Source organism: Camellia sinensis, chromosome 3 (genome assembly GCF_055761805.1).
Source record: "Camellia sinensis isolate YWXY chromosome 3, ASM5576180v1, whole genome shotgun sequence".
Classification (NCBI taxonomy): domain Eukaryota; kingdom Viridiplantae; phylum Streptophyta; class Magnoliopsida; order Ericales; family Theaceae; genus Camellia; species Camellia sinensis.
Genome location: NC_138963.1, coordinates 200,145,704 through 200,161,698, shown reverse-complemented (window position 1 = coordinate 200,161,698; position 15,995 = coordinate 200,145,704). Strand labels below are relative to the sequence as shown.

At 38.4% G+C, this 15,995-nt stretch overlaps 1 protein-coding gene across 1 annotated transcript; it reads left to right on the top strand.

The window, feature by feature from the left end:
• Nucleotides 1-12,188: 12,188 nt before the first annotated feature.
• LOC145822157 (uncharacterized) lies at nucleotides 12,189-14,117 on the top strand. The gene is made up of 4 exons (XM_082918758.1): nucleotides 12,189-12,839; nucleotides 13,542-13,676; nucleotides 13,760-14,029; nucleotides 14,082-14,117. The coding sequence occupies exons 1-4, from the start codon at nucleotides 12,189-12,191 to the stop codon at nucleotides 14,115-14,117; spliced, it is 1,092 nt and encodes a 363-aa protein (XP_082774884.1).
• Nucleotides 14,118-15,995: the final 1,878 nt, after the last annotated feature.

Sequence of the window (15,995 nt, the reverse complement as noted above, 5' to 3'; positions counted from 1 at the left end):
GTGGTGGTAGGTGGGTGGCAGATGGTGGTGGTGGTGGTGGTGGTGGTGGGTGGGTGGGTGACGGTGACGGGTGGTAGGTGGTAGTGAGTGGATGGTGGGTGGTGGATGGTGGTGGCAGGTGAGTGGGTGGTGGGTGATGGTGGTGGTAGTGGTGGTGGTGGTGGTGGTAGTGGGTGGCGGGTGGTGGTGGCGGGTGAGTGACAGGTGGCTGGTGGTGGCAAGTAGGTGGCGGGTGGTGGTGGCGGGCGGTGGATGGTTGTGGCTGGTGGCTGGTGGTGGTGGTGGTGGTGGCAGCGGTAGAGGCGGCGAGGGGTGGGTGGTGGTGGTGAGTGGGTGGCTGGTGGTGGCAGCTGGGTGGTGGTGGCGGAAGACGGTGGTAGAAAATGGTGGCGGGTGGTGGCTAGTGTTGGGTGGTAAAAAAAAAAAAAAACTCAAAACTCAAAATGGAAACACATTTTTTGTGTTTTTATTTTTTGGCCAAATTTATAAACTGAGACCACTGATTTATAAATAGAAAATTTTACCAAACAAGTTTTTATTTGAATTTTTAAAATTTTTGTAAATATAAACAGAAAACTGAAAACGTAAGTGTTACCAAACGGCACCTAAGCATTCATTTGTGTTGCATTGCATGTGTTCAAATCAGATGTTAATTTGAACACAAGGAAAATGGGACATTCTATACTCAAAAGTGATGAAATGTGCCATTTTCCTAGGTCTCCGTTGCCTTTGATCATGCATGATAGGGTGATGGTTATTTTGGTCTCATTTTGCATTTATTAAACTTGCACAATTGGTTTCACAAGCCATCATGCAATGAAATTGCCTGATTGATGGTTTATGAACCGAATTTTGTCCCTCATTTGATTTCCCCATGAAAAAGAGAGGCAAAGTGTGCAAACAAACCTTGAGAAATACACTATTTTGCTCTGTTTGCTCTTTGTTGTAGCAAGGAAGTCTAGGTTATCAATGGCCGACAGCCACCACCAGCAGTCGACCGGCCACCAGTGGTAGCCGACCGGCCCCTTGTCAGCCATCAATGAAATTTGCACAGCGTGTCGATAAGGTGGAGTAGAGGTGTTCTGGAAGTGGGCAGAATTGTTGGTGTTCAATGTGCAAACAGAGGCATTCAGTAGCAAGGCAGTGGCTTTTCGGGTGGAAACCGAGCATGCATGAGCCTCCCTCGCTTCCTTGGATTAGCTAATTAGTTTTATTAGGAATAGATCAAATATGTATTGTAATTAATTAGTTATAGCTAATTAAGAGTTGTAATTAATTAGCTAGTTTAACTAGTTATTCGATTTCGTTTTGTAATTAGTTAACTAGAATAGTTAATTAATTTGAGTTTTGTAATAATTAATTAGCTTAATTTGCGTAACTAGTTGGTTAGCTTATTCATTCGGAACCTCCTTCGCGAGGGTGTAATGTTGTAATAAGTGTACGTGCGTGTGTATATGTCTTTCAACCCCACGTCTTTCTCCTTTTTATTTAATCGCTTTCGATGGTTAGATTAGGGTCATATTTCAAATTAACATACCTTATGCCTTATGCTTGCATCCATTCATTCGTATTGCATGCACTGAGGCTCGGCATACAAACTGCATTGTTATTTCAATACTTCTTTGAATACACGTTTAATCGCATGTTGTTCAAATTGATCCATATGCCATATTAGTAGCCGAGCCTATTAATCACATATTGCATGTGCTGCATTAGATATTCGGCATAGTTAGGAATCATGCATAGTTTTGTAACTCATATCTTCTTAACTCAGAGTACTAGGTGAGCTTTTACGCTTCAGCAGACTTGCATGAATATGATTGTTGCCATGTCTAGCATGCTTGCCATGAGGCTAAATGCTTACTTGCTAAACTGTTTGAATGCCTGTGGATGGCTTCTTGTTTAAATTGGAACGATTCAACAAATGTGCGTTTTAAGCCCAATTTGTTGAGTGGCAAACCATGTTTTAAGCCCCTATGTTTGGTGCAAATCTGAAAACTTTAAGCCCACTTGAGGTGGCAAATTCAAACCATTTTCACAAACAAACATGAGTTGAATTGTTCCAAATTGAGCAAACTAGTTTATAATTGATTGTGCGCATCACATAGTAAAGCTAGCTTAATAACCGGATTAAGAGCATATAATGTTTATAAAAAATCATATCATGATTAGTAGAGGCCGATCTTTGATCGGGCGAGTGGGGGTGCTCAATTCATGTCCTTCCTATCTAGTACTTAAGTTCTCGAGCCAAGGCAACTTTGTTGATGACGGGCACGTGGCCTTTGGCACGAGTCATGGGTTTCCTAAATTTTCTCAAAATAAAATATTTAGGTGACGACTCTGTATCTGGCAAAGCAGTCTAATTTTGGTATTTTTTATCCTAAAATTAATTTTTCAAAAGATTTGCTGGATTTGGACTCTTTGGTGTTTATCAATTTCACATTGCACTTGTGAGATTAGATTCAGAACCGTAGAAGTTCGAACTGTAGGGCTTTCTTTCAAACCTTCCGAAAGGGGATGCGAAATAGGCGAGCCACAAGTCTAAATACAGAGATGACAAAAATCAATGACAATCAGATTATAGCATCCAAGTACACATACAACCAATTACTCTCACCCACTCAAGTAACAAGTCACACCCTAGTGACTGAGCACTACACCCACGGTCTTTCTAAGGAACTCAAACCTACGAAGATCAAGAGATTTTGTAAAAATATTAACTTTTTGGTGCGAGAGTGTTGGACAAGATTTTTAGAAATGTTAATGGCACTTGTATTATCGTAGAAAATGGTGAGAGTGTTCTGGTCTATACCATAATCATGAAGCATTTGCTTCTTCTATAACATTTGTGCACAACAACTCCCTGTAGCAATGCACTCAGCCTCAGCGGTCGAAAGAGAAATGGCATATTGCTTTTTGCTATGCCAGGCAACCAAATTATTCCCAAGGTAAAAACACCCTCCGGATGTGCTCTTACAATCATTAGCACACCCTACCTAGTCAGCATAAAAAAAAAACCAGTGATTTTAGCGGTAGTGTCAGTCGTGAACCAAATCCCATACCCCAATGTCCCATTAACATACTTAATGATGCATTTGACCGCAAGAAAATAAGACTCTTTAGGACAGGCTTGGTAACGGGCACAAACACCTACATTAGATGCAATGTCAGGACGATTGGCTGTGAGGTACAAGAGACTCCATATCATACTCCTATAACGGGTAGGATCAACATCAGTACCATAAGAATATTTGGAAATGTGAAGACTGGTGCTCATGGGAGTACATGTATGTTTGGCTGACTGTAGACCAAACTTAGGCACAAGGTTTTTGGCATACTTGGTCTGAGAGACAAATATACCCGAAAGAGACTGTTTAATTTGAAGACCCAAGAAGTAAGACAACTCCCCCATCATGCTCATTTCAAATTCATGTGTCATGCAATCCGAGAAATATTTCACAAGGGAATCAGAAGTGGATCCAAACACTATATCATCAACATAAATCTGAGCAACAAGTATATAAGACTTAGTATGTTTCACAAATAAGGTTTCGTCAACACTACCCTTTTGAAAGTCATTATCAAGAAAAAATGTAGTAAGTCTATCATAGCAAGTATGAGAGGGCTTGTTTTAACCCATATAACACCTTGTCTAACTTGTAGATATGGTGTGGACATTTTGGGTCCTCTAAACCTTTTTGGTTGCTCAACATAAGCTTCTTCTTTCAAGTACCCATTCAGAAATGCACTTTTCACATCCATTTGAAATAGTTTGAACCCTAGAAAGCATATAACACCAAGTAAAATACAAATAGATTCGAGACGTGTAACAGGGGCAAACGTCTCATCATAGTCAACACCCTCTACTTGTGTATAGCCTTAAGCAACCAACCTAGCTTTATTTCTAATCACAGTACCATTCTCATTAGATTTATTTTTAAAGATCCACTTGGTACCTATCGCATTCATGTCTCTAGGTCTAATGATAAGAGTCCAAACTTTGTTACGTTCAAATTAACCTAATTCATCATGCATTGCATTAACCAAACTATCATTTAGTAAGGCCTCTTTTACATTATTAGGTTCAATTAACGAGACATAGCACATGTGAGATACCTTTTCCCAAACTTGTTTTCGGGTTTTCATTCGGTCTAAAACACTGCCAGTTACCTGTTGAACCAGATGGTTTAGTTTTACCCTTGCTGATGGTTTTAACTCTGGACTGGCAGTGACGGGAGCATCAAAGGTGGTGCCTCTTTGTGCACTCTTTGGATTCGGAGTTACCACTGAAGTTGGTGCCAGCTCACTTTCTTGGGCTTGATCATGTGCTTCTCCTTATCTTTGTGGTTCAGTTTTCAAGATTGGAGACTCACCATATTCTTCTTCATTTATTGCTGGCATAAGAGAACCTGTGTCATCTATAACCACATTGATTGATTCCATTAGAGATAAAGTACGCAAGTTATAGACACGAAAAGCTCTACTAGTGGTGGAATACCTTAGAAAAATACCTTCATCGCTTCGGGAGTCAAATTTTCCCAAAGGCTCTCTATCTTTGAAAATGTAACATTCACTCCCAAAAGTTTTGAAGTATTTTACATTAGGTTTTAACCCTTTCCATAATTCGTATGGAGTTTATAAAGTGCCGGCCCTTAAATACACATAATTCACAAAATAAACAGCAGTATTTAAGGCTTCAGCCCAGAACTTTGGAGGAACTTTCTTGCTAAGGAGCATGATCCTAGCCATCTCTTGAACAACCCTGTTCTTCCTCTCAACAACTCCATTTCGCTGTGGAATAATTGGTGCAGAAAACTCATGCTTAATCCCATACATATCACAAAAATATGAAAATAAACTATTTTCAAACTCACGACCATGATCAGATCGGATTCTTATGATACGCTCAATAGAAACACCCTGTTCATTTTGGATGTTAAGGACTAAGGCCTGGAAAGCATCAAATGTGTCAGATTTTTCTCTTAAAAAATTAACCCATGAAAAACGAGCGTAATCATCAACAGTTAAAAAAATGTACCTTTTATCTCTAATGCTTTCAGTGCGGGTGGGTCCCATAAGATCTATATGAACTAGTTTAAGAGGACGTTTGGTTGTGAAACTGTTCACCTTTTTGTGAGGGGCACGAGTTTGCTTCCCAAGTTGACATGGTCCACACACATGGTTCACATTCTTACTCACTTTGGGTACTCCTCTCACTAGCTCTTTGTTGGCTATCTTAGTTAGGTCTTTGAAATTTATGTGACCTAATCTTTAATGTCATTGATCAAGATTACTTATGATGGCTGAGTGACAATTGAGATCATTTGTGGTAGTAATCCCATAGCAGTTATCAGATGTGCTAACCCCATGTATGATAGTATTACCCTTCTTATCCAAGATTTCATATTTATTTTTTGAAAATAATATTTCATGGTGGGAATCACACATTTGACTGATGGTTAAAAGATTTGCTTTAAGGTCATCAACAAGTAAGGCCTTTTCGAGCTTGGCAAGACCGACCACACTTATAGAGCCCTTACCAATGACTCTAGAAGTGCTGCCATCTCTAAAGGTAACAATTCCTTATTCATATTTTTCAAGAGATGTGAAGTAGGATTTGTCACCAGACATGTGACGAGAGCACCCGCTTTCAAGATACTACATGTGTGAGTTACGTGCTTTCAATGTAGTGTGAATAACAAAACAAGTCAAGTAACTCTTTCTCATCCATATCTTCTTGGTCTTAACAAAAGCAGAACTGGCAGTCTTGATAACTGTCTTAGCCTTGTGAGCACCATCATGAAGCTTGGTGTTCCACCTAGACATGTAAGATTGTCTCCTAACCCATGAAGTATTAGAATTTCTAATTTTTTTAAACACCTTACCAAACAACTCATAACAATAAGGATGAATGTGGCCATACCTATCATAATGATGACAAACAAAAACACGTTTTTACCTCTATTTTGTTGATTTTACCCCCGTAGAGAGAGATCACCCTGTTGAACCTTCAGCTTTCCCTTTGTTTGAGTCTTGATGTTCTGTGATGTAGAGGCTTGTCCCTTTTGAACTATTGCATTACCAGAGCCTAGCCCACTTTTGTCACAACTTATCTGTTGACACCCGAGGATGTCTTCCAGTGTCTTTGACACTTTGTTCCACATATCAATCGTACCTCTAGCATCTTGGAGTTCTTTTTCTTTTTGACCGACCATCTTTTCTAATGCAGCTTGTGACATCTCAAGGATTTCAATCTTCTCTTCATATGTTGCATAAATTTGTAGAAGTTCATTCCTTTCGGTCTCACAAGATAGAAGTTTTCCACATAGGTCTTGCCTGTCGTTGGAGATCTTGATGACATCCTGTTTTGCTGTTGCAATCTCTCCCTTTACCTTGACATTCTTCTTTCACATGCTTTGAGCTTGAAAGTCAGTTTGTCATTAATCTTGGAAAAGTTTAGAGATACACTGTAAAACTTTTCATAAGCTTGTTGTGGGTCATCACATTAATCTCATCATTGTCTTCCGATGTTTCATTATCTTCTTTTTGCTCCTCTTTCGTCTCGATCTCATCCAATCGAGCAATTGAAGCATGAAAGTGGATGGATGGTTGTGAAGATGACTCACCCCTTTCATGGATTTTACTAAGAATGTCCCATGCATCTTTGGCCTTTGTGAAGTGAGCAATCCGTTGTTGTTCTTCTTCATAAATTGCTTCACGAATGGTAGTCAGAACTTTGTAATTGCTTGGATTGTTAGTACTTTCAACATCCTCTTTAATTGCTTGCTAACCTTCAGGGTCATGAGCTCTAAGAAACATCCTCATTCGGATCTCCCAAAATAAGTAATTACTCCTATCAAAGGTAGGAGCACAGTATAGACTTTGACCACGAGCAAACTCAACTGGCTTTGGAAAAGGTTGAGTTATAGTAGCCCGGAATGCTATGTAGGTACTATCTCCATTTTCATCGGATTCGGTTTCTTCAGGTTCTTGCTCTGATTCGCTTTCATCATCCCAAGTCACTGTATAGACTTTCTTTCGATTCTTTTTCGATGGGCATTCAAGAGCAATATGACCAAACTCTTGACATTCATAACACTTGACACCTTGCCCCTTCACAATCTCCTTCTCAGTTTTTGGAGCAACTTTAGGTGGAAATTTTTTGATTTTTTCATTACCCTTATCTTTTGAACTAGAGTCCTTGAAATTAGGTTTCTTTTTCTTTAAATTTTTTTTGAACTATTTGGTGAACATTGTCGTCATTTCGGACTCTAGATCAAACTTAACCTCAGGAGTCCTTGCAGTCTCATGAGCACTGGAAAAAGCCACACTATCTTTTAGTTTTTTCTTAGAAATCCAGTGGGTTTCATAAGTCTGCCAGTTTCCAACCAACTGATTAAGCTTGAGGTTCTCAATATATTGGGCCTCCTTAATAGCTGTCACTTTTGATTGGAACTTCTTGGGCAAAGACTTTAAAATTTTTCCAACAACCTTAGCTTTAGGGATTCTTTCACCGAGTGTGAAATAGGAATTCACGATGTCACTAAGTTTAGCATAAAAATCATCAAACGTCTCATCATCACGCATAAAAAGAGTTTCAAAAGAGGAGGTGAGATGTTGAAGTTTTGATCTTTTAACAACAGTAGTACCCTCGTGAATAGTTTCAAGAATGTCCCAAGCCTCTTTTGCTACCTCACATGTAGGGGTGCAATTTGGGCAAGCTCAACACGAGTAACCCGAACCTAACCCGAATTTTTTTTGGGCTTGGACAAAATATATTCAAATTCGGTACAGGTTTGGGCAAAAATTCAGAAGCCTGAATTAAATTTGGACGGGCTTGGGCAAAGACGTCAAACAACCCGAGCAACCCGAAACCCGAATTGTACATATATAGATATATAAAAATATTAAATATACATATAAATTATTAGCTTTTGTATGATATTAAAATAATTTAGATTATTAAATCATATTGAATATATATTATCTATATAAATAACATAAAATTTTACTTTTTTTATATTCACTTATAAATTATAAAGACTACTATAGTAGCATTTATTTTACATTATATAAATTATTTGTTTTGATGGTATTAATGATTTTCTATATAAAAAAACATAAATAGTCAAATTTAAATAATTTAATAATGTAGCTGCACCAAAAAAAAAAATTGAAATTCATTTACAATTCGGGTTTAACTCGAGTCGGACTTGGGCAGACACCCTCGGGTTACAATTCGGGCCTAGGCAAGTCTCAACACAATTTGGGCTGGGCTTGGACATCTCCCAACTCGGCCGAACCCGCCCGAGTTGCACCCCTATTCACACGTGCAAATACGACGAAACTCTATAGGTATGACGGAGCAAAAGAGGGAATAGAGAGCTTTACTGTTCCAACTCGAGTTTTGATAATTGAATGCGTCCCATTTATCAAAAGGTTTGGGGAGATCAACACCATCAATGGTGACAGCAGGTTCACTCCATCCATAGATCACACAGTGCCAAACTTTCTCATCAATAGATTTTAAAAACGCCCTCATACGAGTTTTCCAATAAGAATAGTTTGTACTATCAAGTAATGGAGGTCTATGGGTTGAGTTACCTTCACGAATTGAATCCATATCACAAATCACACAAAATCACACTCCTATATTTTTAATAAAAACAAAGAGTGACCTGCTCTGATATCAATTGAAAAACCTAAGTGATTCGTGATTCAAACTAGATTAATTGCACCAATTCCCAAACAATTAAAACAAACTATTTAAATCATCTAGCACATACAAAAGCGATTTAGATTATTTCTTTGAAATCAATAAATCGACACAAACGATTTTTATGTAAAAAAATCACAATTGGAGCACCTCCAATTGTGATTAAAAAACAACGAGCAAAACGTCACTAATCAATCCATTATGAAAGAAATAAAAAATACAAATATACCAAAACAAATTACCCAAACGCAATCAATTTGTCTTCAACAATTTATATTTCTTTCGTCACTAATCAATCCATTATGAAAAAAAGAAAGAATACAAATATACCAAAACAAATTACCCAAACACAATCAATTTGTCTTCAACAATTTGTATCTCTTTCACCATCGCCTTCGCCTTGGAATTGATCAGCTTGATGTTGAATTCACAACATCTATGTCGAACCAACAACTGGACACAGCTTCGAACTCCTTCGAATACTCCACGCTTAAATCTCCGAATTCCACTGATGAAGAAGAATACTCTTGAAGTTGAACAGTCAAACTCTTTGATATATGCTTGTCAAAACATGAGTTTAATACTCATCAAACATCAAAAAAAATAACAAAATAGCCCCAGAAGAAAACTCTAGAACCCTCAAAGAAGATCTGGAAGGCGTAACCTAAAACTTGACATAACCTCAGCTTTTATAGCAAATAGATCCGTGATCTCCGCTTGAGCGCAAGACTTGTCACTCGAGCGGTGCTACTAAAATACGTGTGACAAAACAGGGTCTACGGTCAAGCATTGAAACTAACGCTCGAGCGTAAAATCACACCTCTCAGTATTTTTGCAGACACGCCAAAGTACTGAGAAAGTGAAAACTCCGCTCGAGTGCAACTTTTCCCGCTCGAGCAGGAAGACCAAAACAAAGGAAAAAATTGTAACTCAATTAAGCTAAGTTTGTTCACGAAATTCGCAACAAGTTGGGACTCAACAACCATGAAATGAATGGCCAAGTAATTTAGTTCAAGAAACCCATACTACTAACGTCACATTCACGTGGTTGACCTACAAATTTTAAAATTCAAAATTAATGATTTATGATTATGACAAGGGCCATTTTTTGATAAGTCCTATTTATAACTGTTTTGTTCCATAAAACCCAAACTGTTTCTGAATATTCCATTAGGTCCATTAATTGTTAAAGGACGAAATAACCCTCTCCGCCTCTCCCGCGTGAAACCGATTCTGCAAAAACCCATTCCTATTCGAAATATTCAATCCACAAAATTTCCAAAACAAAAACTCAATCGACGAAACGATACTGATATTGCCTCTAGTAACCCTAGATTCCTCTTCGTCTCACCACTGCGAAGCTTCACATCGGAAGGAGGGTGCTTCGTCGTTCGAAGATTGTTGTCGCCCTATTGAGTTTATTTTATCCACTGAGTGTGATCCATACCCACCAACCATGACGAACAAAAGTAAGGAATACCATTCCACCTTCTGCTTCTCAATCATAATGTCATCATTGATGTATACATACACCCTCTGGTTTTCGGATTTGAATTTGTAAACATAGATGTTTTCGGAATTAATTTTGTAAAAATATATGTAAACATTCACATTGGCCTCTAACTGTTGTAGTTTTCGGGATTTGTTTTTGGACACATGGATGATGTGAACATTCACATTACTATTGATTGCTGGGTAAATTTAGAGTAGTACACACTGATGTGAATGTTCACATCATGTGAATGTTCACATTAATGTCAGATCCCCCAAACTTCACTCAACACTGTGATGGAGGATGATGAAAACATTGACATTGTGACATCAATGCCCAAGTTGTTTGTGTTATTGGGTGTAGTTTGGCCCTGTTGGTTCCCCCCTTTGATTTTTAGAAAATTATAACATAATGTGATCACCCATGTAAGCATTCACATTGGCCAGTAAATGTTGTCGTGTTCGAAATTTATTTCTCAAACATGGATGATGTGAACATTCACATTACTATTGATTGCTGGGTAATTTTAGAGTAGTACACACTGATGTGAATGTTCACATCATGTGAATGTTCACATTAATGTCAGAACCCCCAAACTTCACTCAACATTCACATTGTGACATCAATGCCCAAGTTGTTTGTGTTATTGGGTGTAGTTTGGCCCTGTTGGTTCCCCCCTTTGATTTTTAGAAAATTATAACATAATGTGATCACCCATGTAAGCATTCACATTGGCCAGTAAATGTTGTCGTGTTCGAAATTTATTTCTCAAACATGACTGATGTGAACATTCACATTACTATTGATTGCTGGGTAATTTTAGAGTAGTACACACTGATGTGAATGTTCACATCATGTGAAAACACTGTGATGGAGGATGATGAAAACATTGACATTGTGACATCAATGCCCAAGTTGTTTGTGTTATTGGGTGTAGTTTGGCCCTGTTGGTTCCCCCCTTTGATTTTTAGAAAATTATAACATAATGTGATCACCCATGTAAGCATTCACATTGGCCAGTAAATGTTGTCGTGTTCGAAATTTATTTCTCAAACATGGATGATGTGAACATTCACATTACTATTGATTGCTGGGTAATTTTAGAGTAGTACACACTGATGTGAATGTTCACATCATGTGAATGTTCACATTAATGTCAGAACCCCCAAACTTCACTCAACACTGTGATGGAGGATGATGAAAACATTCACATTGTGACATCAATGCCCAAGTTGTTTGTGTTATTGGGTGTAGTTTGGCCCTGTTGGTTCCCCCCTTTGATTTTTAGAAAATTATAACATAATGTGATCACCCATATAAGCATTCACATTGGCCAGTAAATGTTGTCGTGTTCGAAATTTATTTCTCAAACATGGATGATGTGAACATTCACATTACTATTGATTGTTGGGTAAATTTAGAGTAGTACACACTGATGTGAATGTTCACATCATGTGAATGTTCACATTAATGTCAGAACCCCCAAACTTCACTCAACACTGTGATGGAGCATGATGTAAACATTCACATTGTGACATCAATGCCCAAGTTGTTTGTGTTATTGGGTGTAGTTTTGCACTGTTGGTTCCCCCCTTTGATTTTTAGCAAATTATAACATAATGTGATCACCCATGTAAGCATTCACATTGCCCAGTAACTGTTGTCGTTTTCCGAATTTATTTTTCAAACATGGATGATGTGAACATTCACATTAGTATTGATTACTGGGTAAACTTACAGTAATAAACACTGATGTGAAGATTCACATCACTGTATAATGATGTCAATGTTCCAATTACTGTAAATGCTGGTTGTTGAATGTTGTTTGCTGCTTCGAGTTCCATCCTCTGTGTTTCAACCAATTACATGTGCTCATTTGAACACACAGGTCTTCCCCATAAAGTTCATGGCAAACGAAAGCGAGGAGAATCCCGTTTCAAAACCAAGCCTGATCAAACAGCTGTTCCGGAAGAAGTGAACATGAAAAAAGTGAACTACCGATCAAATCTAACTGGACTGGTCAAACTGTTAAAGGATACCAAATTTACAAGTGGCCAATTGAAGTGCCTTAGAAAAACACCATTCTGGCCATTATTTGATAGGTTGATCAGTAACGGAATCGACCTCAACCACTGCATGAAATATGATGATGTGATTGTACGTATAGTACAAACATTCAAGCAATCTAGTGGAAGGTTTTACATTGGGGATAAGAACATCCAGATTTTTAGAAGCGACGTATCACTGATTTTTGGGGTGGACTGCGGCACCAAGTCGATGGACCTCTCTTATGGTGCAAAACCAACATCCGGCATCATACACCGAATGTGCAAGGATGTTAGCCGGTTAAGTGCTGCCAAAATACGAGAAATTCTGAGGGAAGCATTGAAGGGCACAAAAAAACATGACGATGAGGAGGTCGCAAGATTAGTTTGCATGTATGCATGCGTCAAGCTATTCTTTTCCACATCCGGAGAAACAATTGGATGGGTTTTCTACTCATACATGGACCCATTACACAAGATGATCGAGTATGATTGGGCTGAGAGCATCCGGGCAACCTTGATGGGTTCATTGGGCCAAAACTGTGGAAAACCAGGACGAGTCACCGGATGTGTGATGTTGTTAATGGTAAATCAAATCTCATACAACTTATTCTATGTTTAATATGAACATATACGGGCTCTGAACACTCTGATGTGAATGTTCACATTTCTCAGCTTTGGTGTGGAAGTTGACAACATTGATGAAAACATTCGCATAATTGTTTCAGTAATGTACAAAACACACATTAGTAGATGCTGGTGTAAACATTAACATTAACAGATGTGAACATTCACACCAGTTGTACCACTCACATTACCAGATGTGAATATTCACATCAGTAACATCACTCACCATTAGCAAAATGTGAGCATTCACATAGTAATAACACTGACTTGAACAGATGTGAACATTCACATCAGTATCATCACCCACCATTAGCAAATGTGAACATTCACATCAGTAATAGCACTGACACTAACAGTTGTGAACATTCAGGTCAGTAATATCACTCACATTAACAGTTGTGAACACTCACATCAGTAGTATCACTCAACATTAGGAAATGTGAACATTCACATCAGTAACATTACTCCACATTAGCAGATGTGAACATTCACATCATCGGATGTGAACATTCACATCAGTTTTAATTGATGTAAACATTCACATTACTGGCCTAGTGGTGCACTGTGAACATTCACATTACTGCACCAGTGGTGTAAACATTCACATCAATGTTAATTTCATATGAACATTCAAATTACTGATATTTGTTATTTGTTTCAGTATTGGCTGTGTGAGCATACAACAATCTTACAACCCCACAACCCCAATGCCATTCCACGATGCGTAAAATGGGACCTCACAGCCTTACATAGCAACATGAAGTCCATAACTCTGGCTAAGCTAGGTTTAAATGAGGTAGAAGTACAACCAAATATATTGTGCTTATTCAAATAGTGCGACGAGGAACTATCTAACTAACATACTGTCTGGAAATGCAGGTATATGGCGGCGAGCTAATGGCATCACCAACTGAAGCGAAGATTTATCGTCACACAAAATTGAATGTGGAGTCAAGTGCAGTAGCAAAAAAAGATGAAAGCAATGAGGATCAAAGCAAAGACAGTCAACGCAGTGATGACAGGGATGCATTTTCTGTTGATGCAGTGGACCTGAATGATGTTGGACATTATATCAACCCCAGCTGTAGCACCCCCAATGCTGAGAAGGGAATCATCATAGCACAACCAATTGAGCCCGACATTGTGGAAGTACTCATGAAAGAAAACCAAAAAGCTTGGGCTCTTGTACGGCAATGGGAAGCGAAATACAAACAGTTGGAAGAATCGTGGGAGTTAAGGGCAAGGGTGATTGCTGCCCTTGAAGCCAAACTATTTGACCAATCGGGCTCATCCAATGTGGACATGCACATGAAGACTTGCATGGAGTGGAAAGATACAGAAATTCAGCGGCTGACAAAGTTGGTCATCAACTTGGAATGCGAAAAAACAATACTTGAAGACCTTTTTGACGATCAGTCCGTACACATCATCACTCAAGTTGAAGCACAAAAGGCTCATGACAGCCTTAACAACAATCCCACTGCAGCATTGGAACACGTTATCAGCCCCCCATCAAGGGTAAAGCGCATAAAGCAGAAGGTAAGGACAGAACACAGGTTGGACGAGTTTGAATACCCCAACCTGCCTGGTCAGAAGAAAGGGAAAGAGGGAGCCCAACAGAAATCACATGCAGTCCAAATTGCACAAGATTTAGACAAGCAACCACCAAAAAAGCAGCCAACAAAGTCCAAGAAGTTATCCTTGAACAACAAACTCAAGGTCTGGGCTAACATGAACAAACTCAACAAGCAAAAAGTCCAAAATTTGCACAAGAACGGCGGTGATGAGTAAGTGATCTTACATATCCCCAACTGCTTTTTTTTCCATCATGTTCAGTTCACATACATACTTAATAAATTAGACCATTTCATAAATGTGCAATGTTGACATTAAAATTTTCTGTAATCACAATGAACAGGTTGCTAGTGTGGCGAGGGGACTCAAAGACTAAACATGTGTATTTTGATGACATCATACACCTCATCAAGGAAGAATCAATAACCAACAATGTATGGCAACTGTAAATGTGTACAAAACACACACACACACACACACACACATACACATAGAGTGAAGACACTGTAAATAATGTACTGCCACCCCTCCGGTTCTGCAGGTGATAGATGCTTATGGTGAAATTCTACTTGAACTACAAGGGCTAGTCAACCCAAGTTTGGAAGATTCATCATTCATCTTTACAAGCACATGTTTGGTAACCACTAGACTTTAATTTTGATTATGTCTCCATACATGTGGATGTTATTCTCAGCATTACATGCTTACATTGTTAATTTAAGTAATAGGCAGATGTGAATGTTAACAAAAACATAAAATGACCTTTGAGAAGATTCACATTGACAGATGTGAACATTCACATCATTTGCATTGAATATTATATGCTTATTATGTTGATTAACTTAAATGATACACACATGTGAACATTCACATCAGTAATATAACTCATAGTAACAGATGTGAACATTCACATCACCAGTATTACTCACATTAACAGATGTGAACATTCACATCAGCAGTATTTACTCACATTAACAGATGTGAACATTCACATCAGTAACATCACCCACCATTAGCAAATGGGAACATTCACATCAGTAATAGCACTGACATTAACAGATATGAACATTCACATCAGTAGCATTACTCACACTAATAGATGTGAACATTCACATCAGTAGCATTACTCACACTAACAGATGTGAACATTCACATCAGTAGCATTACTCACACTAACAGATGTGAACATTCACATCAGTAACATCACCCACTATTACCAAATGGGAACATTCACACCAGTAATATCACTGACATTAACAGATGTGAACATTCACATCAGTAGCATTACTCACACTAACAGATGTGAACATTCACATCAGTAGCATTACTCACACTGACAGATGTGAACATTCACATCAGTAGCATCACCCACCATTAGCAGATGAACATTCAAATCATTAACACCAAACATCGATATAAATACTTAGTACATCATTGTATGCCCTTTGTGTGCAGAAAATCATTGAACAGTACCCCCCCCACAAGAGGAATAAACTAATTGATGTACACATCAAGGAGTATCAAGGCCAGAGATTCTTAA

Coding starts and splice junctions, on each gene's coding strand:
- LOC145822157 (XM_082918758.1), top strand. CDS start 12,189: ATGAAAAAAGTGAACTACCGATCAAATCTAACTGGACTGGTCAAACTG. Junction 13,677..13,759: donor CTAAGCTAGGTTTAAATGAG/GTAGAAGTACAA, acceptor CTGGAAATGCAG/GTATATGGCGGCGAGCTAAT. Junction 14,030..14,081: donor TTGAGCCCGACATTGTGGAA/GTACTCATGAAA, acceptor GGCAATGGGAAG/CGAAATACAAACAGTTGGAA.